The 17,270-nt window shown below is 46.6% G+C and overlaps 1 protein-coding gene across 13 annotated transcripts in view; it reads left to right on the forward strand.

The window, feature by feature from the left end:
- The window catches only part of Lpin1 (lipin 1), a 108,600-nt gene that overhangs the window by 70,156 nt on the left and 21,174 nt on the right, over positions 1-17,270 (forward strand). For 3 of the 13 annotated variants that reach the window (XM_076942106.1, XM_076942110.1, XM_076942111.1), the window contains 9 exons: positions 1,201-1,299; positions 3,964-4,093; positions 6,856-7,162; positions 7,897-7,990; positions 8,696-8,886; positions 10,885-10,978; positions 12,253-12,322; positions 15,026-15,103; positions 15,249-15,341. In XM_076942106.1, the coding sequence (XP_076798221.1) occupies positions 1,201-1,299; positions 3,964-4,093; positions 6,856-7,162; positions 7,897-7,990; positions 8,696-8,886; positions 10,885-10,978; positions 12,253-12,322; positions 15,026-15,103; positions 15,249-15,341 (1,156 nt within the window). The remainder of the gene's footprint in view (positions 1-1,200; positions 1,300-3,963; positions 4,094-6,855; positions 7,163-7,896; positions 7,991-8,695; positions 8,887-10,884; positions 10,979-12,252; positions 12,323-15,025; positions 15,104-15,248; positions 15,342-17,270) is intronic. The other 10 variants (XM_034513862.2, XM_076942112.1, XM_034513860.2 and 7 more) reach the window with 5 other exon arrangements.

Genomic DNA, 17,270 nt, shown 5'->3' on the forward strand with positions numbered 1-17,270 from the left:
CCACCAGATGCTGTAGATTTACTTGTAGTTTAGAATAGAAATGGGTACACTCTGGGACTGTAGCATGGGCTGCCATCCTTGTCAAACACCTGTCTTGGTTCCACTTTGCTCAGGGTCATCCTGAGACTGAGGCAGCCGCAGTCATAGCTTGGGCTGAGCTATCATGCCTGAGTCTAGCTGGGACTGACAGGAAATGTTCATCTACCAGAGGATGGGGTCTAACTGCTTAGAGATTAGACCTTCCATTAGGTATCTAATACTTAGCCGTACATGTATATGATGTATATGTATGCGTGTCTATGTATAATGTAAATATGTATGTGTAAATGTATGTAGTTTTATGTTAGAAATGTTTTAATTTCTTTTCCTATTGCTGTAATAAAATGCCCTGACAAAAGCAATACATGCACACAAACACAAGTAGAAATAAAGTAAACCTTTGCAAAAAAAAAAAAAAAAAAAAATCAAATTAACTTGAAAGATAGGTTTTATTCGACCCACATTTCACAGGGTAGTTCATTTAAAAACATTAATGATATATTTCAAATGTTGTTTTCATAATCTTTTAGATCAGTGGTCCATTCTTTGTACCCAGCATACAACTGTCCGTGCATCTCTAAGATGCCTGGAACCACATGTGTTCTTGTCCTGGTTCAGGGAAGGTGATCCCAAAGAAGAGAAAACATACTGATTTAGGAAGAAAACAGAGCACTGTATTTAGAGACTGCTAATTAATTGAAAAATCTGTTCATTTACCTGAAGAATGTAAAAGGAATGTTTAGAACAGCCCAGAGAGGGACTCACTGTCTTTCTTGAGGATGAAATGGAAGACAAATGGGTCTCTTGGCAGCTTCCTGTCTTTGCATCCGGGGAAGTTCATGCTCATGGTCTAGGGAGGTAGCTCAGGTTAGTGGAGTGCTTGCCTAGCACGCATGATATCCTGGATTCGCTCCCTGTCATGGCAGAAAACCAGGCAGTTGAAGGTCATCCTCCACTACAAAGCCAGTTTGAGGTCAGCCTGGGTAACATTGATTTCCTACTGATTTCAACATAGACTGGACTTTTGCTGTCTGACAGCCAAATGTTTTCATTTCCTAGAGTCGTTGTGCTGAGAGCCGCAAGCAGTGATAGGATTTCATTTAACTGACTGTGATTTTTTTCCCCCTTTCTTTTTGTTGTGTGTCTGTCCGGTGTCTCCAGCAGCCTGGTAGATTGCCAGAGGACTCCCCCTCACCTGGCCGAGGGCGTTCTCTCTAGCTCTTGTCCTCTGCAGTCTTGCCACTTCCATGCTTCGGAAAGGTAGACCTGTTCTTACAGAAGCCAAGATCTAAATCTAACCCAATCACTTGCAATGAACCCTAACTGACATGATATGAAACAGATTTTGATCTAACACTAAAATCAATTGTACTCACTAACCAACTTATGAAAAAAAATACTTCCTTTCATTTTAAGTTGTAAAAGTAGGTGATTAGACATGTTTATTTTATTTTAAAGATGTATTTACTTTGATATGTTTGAATGTCTGCCTGCATCATGTATGTGTAACACATGCATGCAGTGCCCAAGGAGGCCAGAAGAGGGCAGTAGATCCCCCTGAAACTGGAATTGGGAAGGCAGGAGAGCTGCCATGTGGGTACACTGGGAATTTAACCTGGAACCTCTGGAAGAGGAGCATGCGTTCTTAAGCAGTGAGCCCTGATTAGACTTGTTAAAAATTCCTTAAATGGTCTGTCCTATGTGCGGCTTGACACTGTGAGTGAGTGGCCTTGAAAACCAGGACAAGGAGCCCGAGACTGGGAGACCATGTTTTCTGTGGTGGGGCAGTTGACAGACAAGTCTGAGCTATTTTTAGAATACCACTTTAGAATATAAGACATGCTACTTACTATAAATATTTAAACAGCCTCTTAGGCTGTCTGTATAATGGATTCACACACCCTCCACGCCGTTTCTAGAGCAGAATTTAGAAGAACGGTATAGGTATGGGTTTGTGTTCTCTCCTCTCCTCCCTCAGTGGTGTTTATTTTTTTGGACATTCCTCATCTACTTTTGAAACTTTATAATCAAAGTAAGCGCTGATTAGTTTCTATCTGGGAAACATAACTTTTACAATTTTATTTGATTTAAAATTTAAAAATTGACTTTACATTTAATTATATTTACTGACCCTTCCTTCTCAAAGCACATATGTTGTGTGTTCATCTAGGTGGCTGTGTGTGCACACGTAAGTGAAGTCTAGAAGTGGGCATTGGGTCCCCTAGAGTGGGAGTTACAGGCAGTTGTGCACTGCCTTGGTACGGGTTCCGGGAATTCCAGTCCTGTGCAAGAGAGGTTTACTCTCCTTAGTGTTCTACCTCTCCAGCTACCACTCCAGTTCCTGTGTGATGTAGCTCCTCCATTGTAGAAGCTCTTGTGTGTGTGTGTGTGTGTGTGTGTGTGTGTGTGTGTGTGTGGTGTGTATGGTGTAGGAGGGTTCCATTGTAGAAGCTCTCATGGTATGATTTACCAGGAGCCTCCTCCCCAGTCAGGACTAGACCATGAGGGTTGCCTATGGTAGTGTGCTTCCATTGGAAAGATCAGTGGTCAGCAGGTGCCAAGGGAAGGGGGAGCCCTTTGTGCCTCACTGTTAAATGAGGGTCAAAGAGCCTGTATTCTGGTTTTGTGGAAGCACCAGGGCCAGGCTAGCTATGTAGGAAATCTCTCAAATAGATACAACTTAGACATAGCCATGGGGCTGTGTACACTATGAAGGTTCTCTCCTTGAACCAACAGGAAATGCCATCTTGAGCTGGAGATGGGACTTGACTCAGATAAGTGAGACTCAGTGTAGCCAGGGGAACAGATAGGGTCTGTGGAGAAGCCATTTCCTGCTTTGTGTGAAAGGGCTGCTATGTTCCTCTTGAGGGAAGTGGAGTGGGAGAATAAAGAGAAAGAGCTATGACATTTCTTCCGGCCTGCGGCTTGGTGTCTGTGAGAATTGGGGACCGACGTTGATGCTTTTGGCCCGTTAATTAGGCTGAACAGGCACAAGACTTGGTTCAAGTATTAGAGGTAAAAGTGTGTGCTGTGGAAGGGAGGCACATGACTGTCACTTAGGAGCAGCACCGTGAGGTGACACAGAAAGCCTTTGATAGGTTCCTGGAGACAGCTGTCTGGTGGCCCAGTGTAATGAAGTTGGCACACAAGATGTTTTCCCTGTTTTTTTTTTTTTTTTTTTTTTTTTTTTTTTTTTTTTTTTCAGAGACAGGGTTTCTCTGTGTAGCTCTGGCTGTCCTGGAACTCACTCTGTAGACCAGGCTGGCCTCGAACTCAGAAATCCTCCTGCCTCTGCCTCCCAAGTGCTGGGATTAAAGGTGTGTGCCACCACTGCCCGGCTGTTTTCCCTGTTCTTAAAGCCAGTGTCTAAAGCTGGGATGCAGTGTCAGCTGGTCAGGACCCTCTGCACCTGCTGGAAAGCTTGCTAGGAAAAACGACAGCATAGCTGAGAAGCCTGGGTGTGACAAAGGACTGCAGTTTGTACCCAAGTACCCCTCCCCCTGCGTTTCCTCTCTTTGCTCCTCTGATTCTCCTTTCTTTCTCTGTCCTCTTCCTCTTCTCCACCCTCTCCTCTCCTTCACCTCCTCCTCTTCTCCACCTTCTTTCATTAGTTTTTTGAGAGTTTCCAGTTCTGATTCTATTCCCCCACCTCTCAAAGCTCCTTCCTTTTCTTACTGTCCTTCAATTTGGCTACAAGGCCTTGGTGGATGTGGTGCACACTGACCTCTGGTGGCCAAAGGAGAGATTGTCAGAGGGACGGCCCCAGGGATGTATATTCTGGTTTTCTAGAACCCTTGACTATGGGACAAAACCAAAGGCTTTTTGTTGTTGTTGTTGTTGTTTTCCCTTTTGTTTTGGGTTTTTTGTTTGTTTGGGGTTTTATTTGTTTTTTTCACTCAAACCATGGGTTTGTGTTTTCTTAAGTCCTTCAGGCTCCCGGCCCTCAACACCAAAAAGTGATTCTGAGCTGGTCAGTAAGTCTGCAGACAGGTTGACGCCAAAGAGTAACCTGGAAATGCTCTGGCTGTGGGGTGAATTGCCGCAGGCTGCAAAGGTAAGCCTTTAATCTCAGTTCTCTGGTACACTGAGGATTTGCAAGTTAGCTCCAATTGCGTGGACTTACTATCCCCGAATTGTACAGGGATGGACTCCGGGGGGCTGACTCACGAATGTGGGTTTGGGCAGGATGTGCCTGTGTATTTTGAACAACAAATGAACCTACACTGTATATCACAGTGAATGCAAAGTCAGTAAAGAAAACAGCACAGCTTGTGTACAGACCCTAGCTCCTAGAAGTGCAGAGAAAAACACTTTGCAGCCTTACTTCTCCAAGGTCCATGGTTGTTAGAGAGGTATCATGTCGTAGGAATGGAGCTGTGGAATTTGAGCCCTCTGGAAGAAAGGCTGAATTATCTAGGAAGGCTAGAATCCCTGTGCACTCATGTTCTTTAGAGAGAAGCCTCTGGGGGTGGTGGGGGTGGTGTGGTGTAGGGACGAGGAGAAGCCAATGGAGTACCATGTGTGAGGGCTTCGGCTCATCAGTGGGGAATAGTTTTAGCATCTACTTGGTGAGGTCTTGATCTTGATCCTTTGTGTACCCCAGAAGAGATTGAGAAAAGCTAGGTGTGGTGGAGGCCAGGGGGATCTGGGAGGCAGGCTGCCCTTGGTGTGGCTGACCCACTGCACTTGATAGCAAGGTGATCTTGGGCAATGGGAAGCCTACACATCCTTATCAGTAAAATATAAGAGTAGACAGATGGACTGAAAGAGAGAGTGTGTGAAGTCACTTCCTCAAGCCTTCTCTACGTACCTGCTTCTTAAAAAAAAACGTATTTATTTTTAATGATGTGTGTATACATGGTGTGCATTTGCATATAAATGCAAGTGCCCAAGGTCACCGGGGAGACTTAGGTAACTTGGGTTACTAGACACTGGTGCTGGGAACCCAACTGTGGTCCTTTGGAAAAGCAGTGTGTGCCCTTAACTTATGAACATCTCTCCAGCTCTGTATTCACTTTCTTTCTTCTTGGGTGTGCCTGTTTCTTGCCCTGTAAAGTTCACATATATAGTTGGTGATATATATATATATATATATATATATATATATATATATATATAATCTTCCAAGAACACAGGATGACAATATTTTGTTTCAAGACACTTTGTCTCATTTGACACATTTGTCTCATATTTCAACACATTCCAGACATCTTAAATGATTTCATTGCCATCTTTAAATCATAGGGGCTGGATATGGTGGTGCATGCTTGTAATCCCTGCACTTGGGAGTGGGGGTGCAGTCAGATAGGACTGGTCTAGCAAGTTCTACATGGAGAGAACCTGTCTATGATATATCTAATGTGTATGTACACACACACACACACACACACCCATACACATATATATGTTTGCATATACATTACATCTATGTCACAAGGTTCTTAGAGGATATTATGGTCCCTTGAAGCCCCCATTCAGTGCATGTAATGAGTGCGTGAATGAAGGCAAACAGAGTGGTTCTGTTTGGCTGGTTATGGATGGCTCCTTTCCCCTTCCAGGCTATATTATGCTTTTGTGGGACTTCTAATCTCTCTGTCTGTGAGCCTCAGTACTGGTCCAGCCAGCCATCTTAACACATTCATCTCAGTAGTTGCTGGAGAGCTAGTGTGACAGTGCAGACATAGCCGCTTCTGGCCAAGCTAACTGCAGACCTACCTACCGCTGCGTGGTTTTGTCTGTGAGGGCCCAGGGATATCAGATAAGGAGGGCCTGCCGGTGCACACCAGTTTCCGTTTGCCTTCCCCTTTTCGTAACTGCAGATGTCTGCATGGTGAATTTTCTCTTGTGCAAACTGATCACTGCCATGTCTTCTTCAGTCCCAGTTTTTGGGGAGAAAGTTTAGTGAAATCTGATACAGTTATATATCGAGATATAGGTTTTAAGTATGCAGCGCACAATAGGTGCATATCCATGCAGCCTGATCCTAGGCTCCAGAGAGGCTGTGCGTGCCAGCAGCATGGAGATCTTTATTCTTTTTAGCTGCTGCCCTTGCTGACTGCCCACCCTCTTGTCCTGTGGTAACAGAGATTGCTTTTGCAGGGATCCCTTTCCCCACATTGTCCTGCGTAGACAGAATGCATTTATTCTCATTCCTTAGAATATCCCACCGTGAGACCCACTTCCTGTTCTATGGAGGGCCGTGGGGGCTATATGCCCTTGCCCCCTTTAGCTTACCTCACTCTCTCAGTCACAACTGTTTGGCAGCTGATGCTTCCTTCCTTCCTTGTGCTTATTTAATTTTTACTGATAATCATAAATGTAGCTGAGATCCAACTAGATTTGGAGGAGAATAAGGAAAATATGGAAACCAGAGAGCTGCAGCGAGACCACAGAGCTCATGGAGATACTGAGCATGGGTGGGGGCTCCTCGTCTGCAGCGGGGACGGCCCGGTGAAGGTGCACGTGACTGAGATGGATCTGTTGTCACAGCCAGCAACAGGTCCCTCCTTGTCTTCGATTCAGTTTTGGACCCTAAGTGTCCACAGCTCTCACCATGCCGTGCCACCCCTCCCAACCCAACAACACTTGTGTGCTCTCTGTCCATTCAGTCTTGGCAATGCAGGTGAAAACTGGGGACCCATGTGCTTGGTATAATGTTTGCCACGAGAAAGAGAAGATACCAGGGCCACCATGTTCTCTCTGGAAGCTTTGGAGATCCTGCCCTTGATCTCTTGTTGGACTCCCAGCTTTTCTCTTTGCCTGGGCTTCCAACATTCCTCAAATCCCCCTTTCTTCATTTTCTCTCCTTTCTTACAGTCATCTTCTCCACACAAGATGAAAGAGTCTAGCCCCTTAGGGAGTCGGAAGATTTCTGACAAAATTCACTTTCAGACCATTCATAGCGAGTCTTCAGACACTTTCAGTGACCAGTCACCGACGATGGCCCGGGGGCTGCTCATCCACCAGAGCAGGGCTCAGACAGAGGTGCAGTTTGTGAACGAGGAGGATCTCGAGTCCTTAGGGGCGGCGGCCCCACCTTTACCTTTGGCCGAAGAGCTCAAGGCCCCAGCTTCCAGCACAACACAGTCATCAAGCAAGACAGATTCCCCTTCCAGAAAAAAAGGTATGAAGCCGAGCATGGGGCTCCCCGCTCACTCCCAGGCTGCACACCAGAGACACTCCAGCCTCATCCAAAGTTTCAAATAAATCAGAGAAGACCCAGATTCATGGCACCTGTTGTTTTTAATCTTCAACCTGTGCTTTTGTGAGGCCAGACATGTTTAGCATTGTTAGAGATCCGTGTTTCCCAACCCTGTCAGTGATAGTGATGTCTGATCAGCTCACCACCTGTACCAAGTGGTGGTGATACTGAGCCCACCCTGTTAGCCAGGTAGCTTGGCGCAGCACTGTGGGTTTGTATGGACCAGCCATGCAGCTCTCAGCAGGGAGCAGAGAGGAAGTCTGTGAACATGGTGCCCAGGGACCCATCATGCAGCCATAGGGATGCTGTGTCGAGTGTCAGCAGGGAAGTGTTCAGGCAAGGTTTTGTCATCTGCAGCAATCAATTATGGTAATCATGGTGACAGCTTCACTGTTGAGGGACTGCAACCTGTCAGAGAGAGTGCTGTGATGTCACTCTCTCTGGGCCATGCAGAAGGGAGTTCTGCAGTGATGTGGGCTGTTGGCATCTCAGTGTGTGGCTCTTGTGGGGAGGGGCAGGGGGCGGGGGGAGGACAAGGCAGCCCTGATACCGGGGAGCAGATCTGCACTTTGCATTTGGACGTTGTTCTTGGAGACAGAGCTCCCTAGTTGGTTTCTGGGATAACATTTCTGACCCACTCCATTGTACCCTTTCAGATAAACGAAGCCGACACCTTGGAGCTGATGGCGTTTATCTGGATGACCTCACAGACATGGACCCTGAAATGGCAGCCTTGTATTTCCCCAAGAAGTAACAGTTTTTTTCATTACTCAAACTACTTTATTTTTTGGCTTTTGAGATATAGTCTAACTGTGGTCTAGGGTTTCCTTCAATTTGTGGTGGTCCTGCTGCCTCAGTTTCTTGAGACTGCTTGGATCACAGGGTTGAGCTATCATATCTGGCCTTGATACCATTTTCTGTAGTCTGAGAAGGGCCAGTTTAAGACTCGTTGTGTGTGTCTGTGTGTGTGTAGGGGCATGTGGCTGTCCTCTACGCTCTCTACAGAAATGTGAGCTCAAGGCTATGCTGTGACCAGTGGCCCACCATCTGAGAAAGAGAAAGAGAGAGAGGGAGGAGAGAGATATTGAGAGATATATTGAGATTCTTCCAGGGAGGGATTCACACTCATCCTTGGGGGAACCACCCAGCTGTAGCTCCCTTGGGATATAGGGAGGGCCAGTGCCATGGTGGGTAACAGTGGCCTCCCTGGCATACACTTTCTCTGGGGTTTACTTCATATGGGTTTGGAGTGTCACAGGAGAATATGACAGGCTCTCCTGAGCTAGGTCCTTCAACTTTGATGTCTGTACTGATGTTTTGATGACAAAGCTGCACTGAGATGACAGCAGTTGCTCCTTTTTGGTGCAGCTTTTTAGAGGGTCATTTGATATAATAGTCGGAGCTAGTCAGAGTGAGGAGGGTGGGATGCTCAAAACAGCTTCTCTCTCCTTTCAGTGGGGATCCTGGTGGGCTTCCCAAACAAGCCGCTGACAATGGAGCCAGGTCAGCCAACCAGTCCCCACAGTCGGTGGGTAGCTCGGGCATCGACAGCGGTGTGGAGAGCACCTCAGACAGCCTGAGGGACCTGCCATCCATCGCCATCTCCCTCTGCGGTGGCCTCAGTGACCACAGAGAGATCACCAAAGGTACTAGGCCTATGAGATAGCACCCTCTAGTGGCCACTGGCCAGGAGGCCCAGAACTGAGAACTCTAGGATCAGTTCTCTAGTTGTTTCCCCCCCTGGGGGGGGGGGGGTCGCTGTGGCTGTGGGAAAGAGGAAAGTTCACTGGTCTCTGGCCCCACACAGTCTGATTACAGTTAGAGTTTTGTCAGGCTGCAAGGGCCTTCAGGCAGCAAGAAGACTGTTGGGGCTATTTGTCCTCAGAGATGATTGTTGAGCACAAATGGGTGTCCCCTGTGTCCAGGGCCAGCCCTGAAGAATGTTTAAGGCGATGGATCCTATGGGGGGCAGAGTTGGGGGTCACATCAGTTGCCCTGTAATATAGCATTGGGAGTGTGTGTGAAATCTCTGGGGCCCATAGAGGAGGGACAGGGCTGTTGAGTCAGTTTGGGGAATTCTGGAAATGTTTCTCCGCTGGGTTCCCAGGGCGACTATACTGGTAGGCCTTGGTGACTTATGCACAGTGCCTGCTGTGCTGGAAAGAAAGGTCTGAGCACCCCATCCACTGTGGATTCTTGAACTAGACCTAATTTTCCTCCACCTTCCTTCTTTCCCTTTACTGCTTCTTGCTTTTTCCACCCCGTCCCCAGTGGACGGACTTCCCGGCAGGGGTGGTTATGCTTTTAGCAGCCACGCTACTTCCTCTTCCTGCTCCAGGGACCATAGCGGAGTCCCTCCTAGGCAGAAGTCTTAGGCACAGACTGGGTCCTCTTATTCTGGCCTGGGTGCCACCAGCCCTTCCTAGCACTTTGTTCCTTTTATCCTTTGTATCTTCTAAGATCACAGGTTTTTTTTTTTTTTTTTTTTTTTTGAGACAGGGTTTCTCTGTGTAGCCCTGGCTGTCCTGGAACTCACTCTGTAGACTAGGCTGGCCTCGAACTCAGAAATCCGCCTGCCTCTGCCTTCCAAGTGCTGGGATTAAAGGCGTGTGCCACCGCCCGGCCTAAGATCACAGTTTTGACAACTGAGTCTGTTACATTCCTGAGCTGTGTTTGGGGCAGCTTGCTCGGCTGGTAACTTACTGAAACTCCCAGCCTGGTACCTGCACAGTGGCTGCTGGTGGGAATTCCGAGGTCCTGTGTAGTCAGGTTTGGCTGGAAGTTCCAGAAAGCGTACATTAGGGCTTCATTATCATCCTGAGGGTTCCTGTGGAGGCCTGTATGGGTTGACATGACCAAGAGACATTTTTCTCCCTGACAGGAGCGATCCCCCATGTCTTCTATCATCTGGGACTTTTTTTCACCTAGAGCTTTAGGATTCCCCAGAGGAGGCGTGCACATGGATTTGGGTCAGTGAGACTGAGCTCTAGTTAAGGGCCAAGGCATGGCTCAACTGAGTGGGGGAAGTTGAAGGAAGTCAGTGTCTTTGGCCAGACACCCAAAGGCCCTCTGGTCCAGGGCTGAAGACCGAGCCTTCTGATCCCATAGCATTCCTGCCTGAAGGGCCTGCGCTGAGCTTGGTAAGCGAGGATGAGCATGCTCAGCACCAGGCCCTACAGGGCCTGAGCTCTGGCACTTGGCATAGATGACAGCAATTGGCCAACACTGACCAAGCCCTCACTTTGGGCAGGATGCTGATTGCCATCCTCCTCCATTTTTAGGACCATGATCATCATGCACATGCTAAGGGGGAGATCTTTGGGGCTTGGGGAGTTAAGTCACTTGTCTCAGATTACCACAGCAAAAGTGACTCAAGCTGGTATCCCTGGTAAACATTACTCTGCTTCTACATGTGGGCTTCACCCCCATGTTTGTTGATATCTTAAGAACCCTTCTCCCAAATACAACATCAAGCCATACTCTCTCTTCACTAGTGCATTTTGTAGGATCTGTAGGACCGTCTGACGAAGAGCAGTTTGTAAACTCTCAGGGAGACACATGGGGATGAGTAAGATGAAAATGGCCTGCTTCTTTAAGAAACACACTTTATGATTCCCCCCCCCGTCCTATCATTGCTACCACAGATGCATTTTTGGAACAAGCCGTGTCATACCAGCAATTTGCCGACAACCCTGCTATCATCGATGACCCCAACCTTGTGGTCAAGATTGGTAATAAGTGAGTTCTTGATGATAGTCCTTTTGGCAGTGGCATGGTACTTCTGTTAAGCCTTGAGTCTTTGTTAAACGTATTATTGTCCTTTGTTATTTGTAAAATTCTGTGTTCCCATGCAGCTGCTGGGTTGATATTATTGCGAGTCTTGGGCAGTGTGTGTTTGTGTGTTTTCTGTGTAAGTATATATGTGTTGTGTGTGTGTATATGGTGTGTTTGTATATGTGTGTGTGTGTGTGTATGTGCATATGTTTGTATGCAGAGGCCAGACGTCCACATTGTCATCTTTGAGCACTCTTTTTTTCTTTCTTTGTTTTGTTTTTTTTTTTTTTTTTTTTTTTTTTTTTTTTTTTTTGAGGCAGGGTCTCTCTATGTAGCCCTGGCTATCCTGGAACTATGTAGACCATGTTGGCTTCAAACTCACTGAGGTCTGCCTACCTCTGCCTCTCTAGTTGCTGGGATTAAAGGTGGTTGGCACCATGCCCAGTCTTCTACCTTAGTTTTTGAGATGGTTTCTCCCAATGAATCTGGAACTTGTTGGTTTGGTTTGACTGGCTGACAGGCAAGCCCTAGGTATCCCCCTGTTACCACACTTTCCTAGCACTGGGATTACAGGTTTGTGTCACCAGGCTTGGCTTTTTAATGTGAGTGCTGGGGGGTCTGAAATCAGATTCTTTTAGGAATACACTCACCTACTGAGCTGTCTCCCCAGCCCCATCTTGAGGATTTTAATGTGTGTCTGCCTGGACCAGAGTTTGAAATTGACCAGGTCAGTTGTGGTGTCCGGACTGTGGGACTTTGACCCTATCTGGTCCTAGGCATAGTGGCACAACTGTCCTTTAGTTTAGAGACATTAGTGTATTGCCATCTGAGGCCTGTGGTATGCAGTGATCTCTGCTCACCATTTCCCCACTGAGAAGACGTTGCAAGTGTTTTATGTGTTGTTGCCTGTCCCTTTTCCATGCAGTTCAGTAGGTCATGGCTTGGAGCAAGAACCACACAGTGGGACTTGGCTGCTATCCAGCTAGTGGCATGCCTGTATGTTCACCCTACTGCCTTGTCTGCTGCTGATCCTTCAGCCTCACCATAGCAGTGAGATGAGCAGGAGAAAGGGAAGGATGGTGTAGATAGGGTTGGTATGGAGGGCTGGGAAGGGAGTGAGCACACTGGGCTTGATAATAGACTTCACTGGGGTCCAACCGCCTGTGACATCCCACGTGACAGTAGACATGCTTTTTGTCCCCGCTCCCTCTTCTGACACCATTTCCTTATCTCGCTAGGTATTATAACTGGACAACAGCAGCCCCTCTACTTCTGGCAATGCAGGCTTTCCAGAAACCTTTGCCAAAGGTGAGCGCTAACAAGAGTAAGAAAAGGAGCCTGGGGAGGGATAGGTTAATGAGGAATCATAGCTTGACTCTGGAAACCTGAGACCATGGTGTCTTCATGCTCATGAGTTCCCACATCACTGTTTCGGATCTCCCTCTCTTGTACCTGACCCGACTTCCCTTCCTCACCAGGGCAAGACTTGAAAATCATGGTATTGTAAGGCCTTGCTCCCACTCCCAACACCTGCTGTGCTGGGATTACAAGGGGGCAGAGTGGCAGACACCAGGATGCAAAACAAGTGAAGTTGTGGAGAGAAAGCGTAGTTGTGGAAGGCTGGGAGTGGATACTTGGGCAGATGCACAGGCCGTTACTGTCAACCAATGTTGCTAAGAAGCTAGCCCTGTGCCTGGTTCTGAAAGGCAGGAGCGAGGATGGGCTTGAGTAGCTCCTAGCCTGCATGTGAGACAAGAGTGGCTGCAAGCCAGAGCTGAATGAGGAAGGCAGACCCACCAGCCCCACAGTGTTCATCTCCTTCACTTGCCTGGAGTTGCTCATTTCTTCTGTGTCGTCTTCCTTCTAGATTTTGGGCATGTTCTTTGGGCTGCAGAGTCAAAGTTTTAGATGGGCTTGTGCTTGGAAGCCATGGCTATTGAAGTCAAATCTTTCCAGAGTTTGAGGTTTTTGGAAGTCAGATCTCACTTTGTTTAGTCTGGGTGTGTCTTCTGTGTGTGTGTAGTTTGGGGATGGCGACTGTGTGTTTGGTATCCCTTTTCAGTATTGTAGGACTGGGCTGACGGATGCTCTGAGGGATGATTTTTGTTATGTTCTTGCCAGGTTTCCTTGTAGCCACAGCCCAGGATATGGTTTCTAAGGCTTACAAAGTAGGAAGGAGAGAAAGAGCAGTGTAACAGAGATGCAGCTTACGGAAAAGGAAGCCCACGGGCTGCCAGACGGAGTCCCCGAGGGCTGTGACCTAGTGGGTTAGGGGTTCGGCGCTCTGCTAACACTGTTCCTCTAACACAGAACTGATTTTCTAGGTGGCATTTAGTCTTTGTTATGTTGTTGGTTACATAGCTGGTACTTTTTAAGTGGTCTCTTGTCTTCATTTGTAAAATACCCCACATTTTCTCCTAGTTTTTCCTTTTATCTTAAATTCTTAAACCATCTGTATTTTTTATTCTAGAGTGATTGAGGGAGATTTGGGGAATCAAATAACTGTTTCCTCCCTCCCAGATGTTTACTGAGTTAGGATCTTCTCTGTCGTGGAAAACAGACTAAGTAGCTTAAGTACTATGGATTTAGTATCTTACAACAGTAGAGGTAGCGGCTGGTAGGTTCAGTCCATGCTCTGTGAGTTTTTTTGGTGATTGTGCTTCACACATTCTCTTACATAACAATGCCTGGAGTGAGAATGGAGGCAGGACAGACTCTTCCTGCTTCATTGCCCAAAGCTTGATCATGTCTAAACTGGTTCTCGGCAGAGTGGCGGAATGAGCATGAACGGTTCAGGGCAAGTGGGTTTTGCCTCTGGAAATAAGTGCACTCCCCCAAGCCTCTCTGCACATGTTGCAACCTGGTTCGGGACCACAGTTTGGAAGGATGCAGGTACTTGACTTACAGGGTCTACAAGTTCAGAATCTCCTCAGGGTCACCCCAGTGTCATTTGTTAGGTAGCCTTCTGCTTGATGGTTAGTGGTGGCTGTTCCAGTTACCTATGAATTGAGGCTAATTTCTTAATCTGAACTTTGGATTTTCTGTCACAGTCAGTGATGTGTTTACTCATGAACCAACATGGAACTTTTTAGATTGCTGTAGATTTAACACACTGCAGGACTGGTGCCCGCTTACTGTGATCCTGTCCGAGGATTTTCTTGACTGTTTTTGTTTGTTGGCGAACCTTACATTCCATCTAAGAAGTATAATCCTATCAGGTTTTCATTTTAGGTTGCAGGGCTTGTCTTTGTGGATGAACTTGCTGGGGTGGATGTGGAGAGTAGACAATGTATTTGTAGGTTGTGCTGTCCATGAACGTTGTGTGCACGGTTTGCATTTAAGTGGACTCAGTTTGCCTTCTGTGTCAGATACAGATCTTTTAAATACGAATTACATATCTGGGGCTAAATCTGTGAATCATTTATCTGTCTACCTACCTGTGTCCTGTTAGATTGAAATACTTAATTTCCCCACTCGGAGACCTCATCATTAGCTGAGGCAATGGCTACTTACAGTCCTTCTAAATGGAAGAGGGAAATTTAGATAACATTGACCTTGGCCCCAAAGTAGCCTTAAGCCAGGCATTGCTAGTTGGAATTATTTACAAAATTATTATTTTATGTTTAATCTCCCCCTTCAAGCTTTGTATGCAAGGTATCCAGATGAATTTTATCTTTAACCTTTGATTTTTAAGTCAGACTGTTAAACCTCAGTTGGTCAAACTTTGAAAACTTACATTTATGCCCCCCGCCCACCTCACCCCCAAAAAGAAAAAGCCTGTGCATTTTGACTGTGTCGGCAGCTTTTTGATCCTGTGCTGTAGTGATTACTTTTTTCTTTTCATGTTTTATTTTGTAATCACCATATTGAAGTTAATAGTATTGTAATCTGCCATTTTAATGTGAAAACTTAAGATCTACTAACCACTAATGATTTCTAATCCTTTCTTTCCTGTTGTTGCTGTGTTGTATTCTGTTTGTTGTTTGTTGGTTCTTTTCCCATCTTCTTAAGTCTTCGTGCCTCAGTTATCTCCACGTGATTTTGGACGCCATTAGGTTTTGCCTTTCTAAAATTTTCAGTTCACCCACAGTATGTTGCGTTCTGTTTTATTTGTTTGCTTTTCGCCTCCGACTTTGATTTGCACGTATGTTTTCTTTTGTTTCGAGTGTGCTAAGTTGATTTATTTTATTTTTTTTTTGGTTCCATTATTTATGTTACCATCCATTTAAAACAGGCCACTGTGGAATCCATCATGAGAGATAAGATGCCCAAAAAGGGAGGAAGATGGTGGTTTTCCTGGAGAGGAAGAAATGCCACAATCAAAGAGGTGAGTGGAGAGCGGATGTGGTGTTGCACTCGGTGAGGTCTGGTTTAGTGTAGTCGGGTTTACTTCTGTCTGTTTGGAGGAGTGAAGTAAACGAATGCCATAATACCCGGTGTCAGTGAGCTGGCCCCACTGAAAAGCAGCCACAGGCAGATGGTGGACAGGAAGGAGGAGAGGCCAGGAGAGCCTGCTTCTGTCACCTCTTGGTTTATAGATACAAGTCAAGTTGTTTTCCTACTCTAAGGTTTCCTTATCAGTTTAAAAAAAAAAAAAAAAAAAAAAAGATGTACTAGGTGTGTTTCTTGCTGCTGGGACAGAGTACCCAAAAGCAACGTAAGGAAGGTGGAGTTTATTTTGGCTCACAGATTGAAGGTGTGGCCTATCACGGTGGAGACATGAAGGTGGCAGGAGCTTGAAGCAGCTGGTCACATTCTATCCACTGATAAAAGACAAAGAGAGAGGCTGATGCTGACCCAGCTGGCTTTCTGCTGTGTTCAGTCCAGGACTCCAGGCCATGAATGGTACCACCCACAGTTAAGGTGGGTCTTTCCAGATTAATTAACCCAAGTTAATTGCCAAGTTGACAACATTAACCATCACAGAAAGGTTTCGACATAGCTTACATTTTAAAACATGTTATGCCGGTGAGGAAAACGCTGGTGAGTCTTGCCATGGCTGTTGACTGAGGCTTTTAGTCATGTCCCTGAAGGATCAGGCCTGATGCATGTAGATTTGCGTGAGATCCTGTGAAAGGTCTGCTTTTTCGGGTTCCCTCCGTCTCTCAGTACCTGTCCAGAGCACTTGCCTTGCTTGGCTTCAGGCTCAGGGCTCTCCTGGCTTTTGTCCTCTCTCTCAGCTGCTGCTCCTCTGGCCAGCTGCACCTGTGCTTGGGGTTCTTTCTGTTTTGCTTCCACCTCTTGGGTGTCCTCCAGCATCCACTCAGGCCTTCAGGGTGACCCATTGCTTGTCTCTAGGCCAGACAGGCCAGACAGTCATTTGTGTTCCACACCCTTTTGTCACTTAGCCAGAAGCAGAAGCCTCAAGGCATGCAGGTGAGAGTGGCTGTCAGGCACACTGAGGGTTTTCCTCTATGGAAGCAGTGGGCTGGGAATGGCTCCTCAGTTCATCTGTGGCTAGACGTGGCCTTTATTCATACTCTCTCCATGGAGGCTTGTGAGGTTATAGAATAAGTGTTACCCCAATTTGAACATTTCCCCTTAGCTGCTCTTCCACAAGTCCAGACCACTCTCCCAGGCTGCCTTTGAGCTGTGTATTGAGCCTGTTCCTGTCTCCTCTTTCTCATTCTCTGTATCGAGTGGGATTGGGCTGTTTAAGGTGGTGATCCTAATTTATGTTGGTCCTGGCTCAAAACTTTTTCATTATTGATGTGTGCATGTATGTATATGTGTGGCAATGTGCACATCTGTGTGTGTGTGAGAGAGAGAAACAGAAAGAGAGAGAGAGACAGTGTATGTGTGCATGGTGATGTGCTTAGCTCTGTGTGTGTGTGTGTGTGTGTGTATGAGACAGTGTCTGTGTATCTGTATTGTATCTGTGCACAGTAATGTGTATAGCGCTCTCTCTCTCTCTCTCTCTCTCTCTCTCTCTCTCTCTCTGTGTGTGTGTGTGTCTGGTGTGTGTTTGAGGAAGGAACTGGGTGTCTTGCTCTGCTCCTTTTCTCCTCATTTCCTTGAGACTGTGTCTCCCACTGCCTGGAGCTAGACTGGCAGTCAGCAGGCTCTGGTGAGCCTCCTGCCTCCACCTGCCACAGATTTGGAGTGACGGGCACATCTAGCCTGGTCCTGCTTTTTCACAGGTGCTGAGAACTGATACAGACTCTCTTGCTTGTGAAGCAAGTGCCCTTTCTATTGAGCCATCTCTTCAGTCCCTGCTTCAACCTTTTTAGTGGTTCCCAGGGCTCCTATAGTGATG

Source organism: Arvicanthis niloticus, chromosome 11 (genome assembly GCF_011762505.2).
Source record: "Arvicanthis niloticus isolate mArvNil1 chromosome 11, mArvNil1.pat.X, whole genome shotgun sequence".
In the NCBI taxonomy this organism is placed as follows: domain Eukaryota; kingdom Metazoa; phylum Chordata; class Mammalia; order Rodentia; family Muridae; genus Arvicanthis; species Arvicanthis niloticus.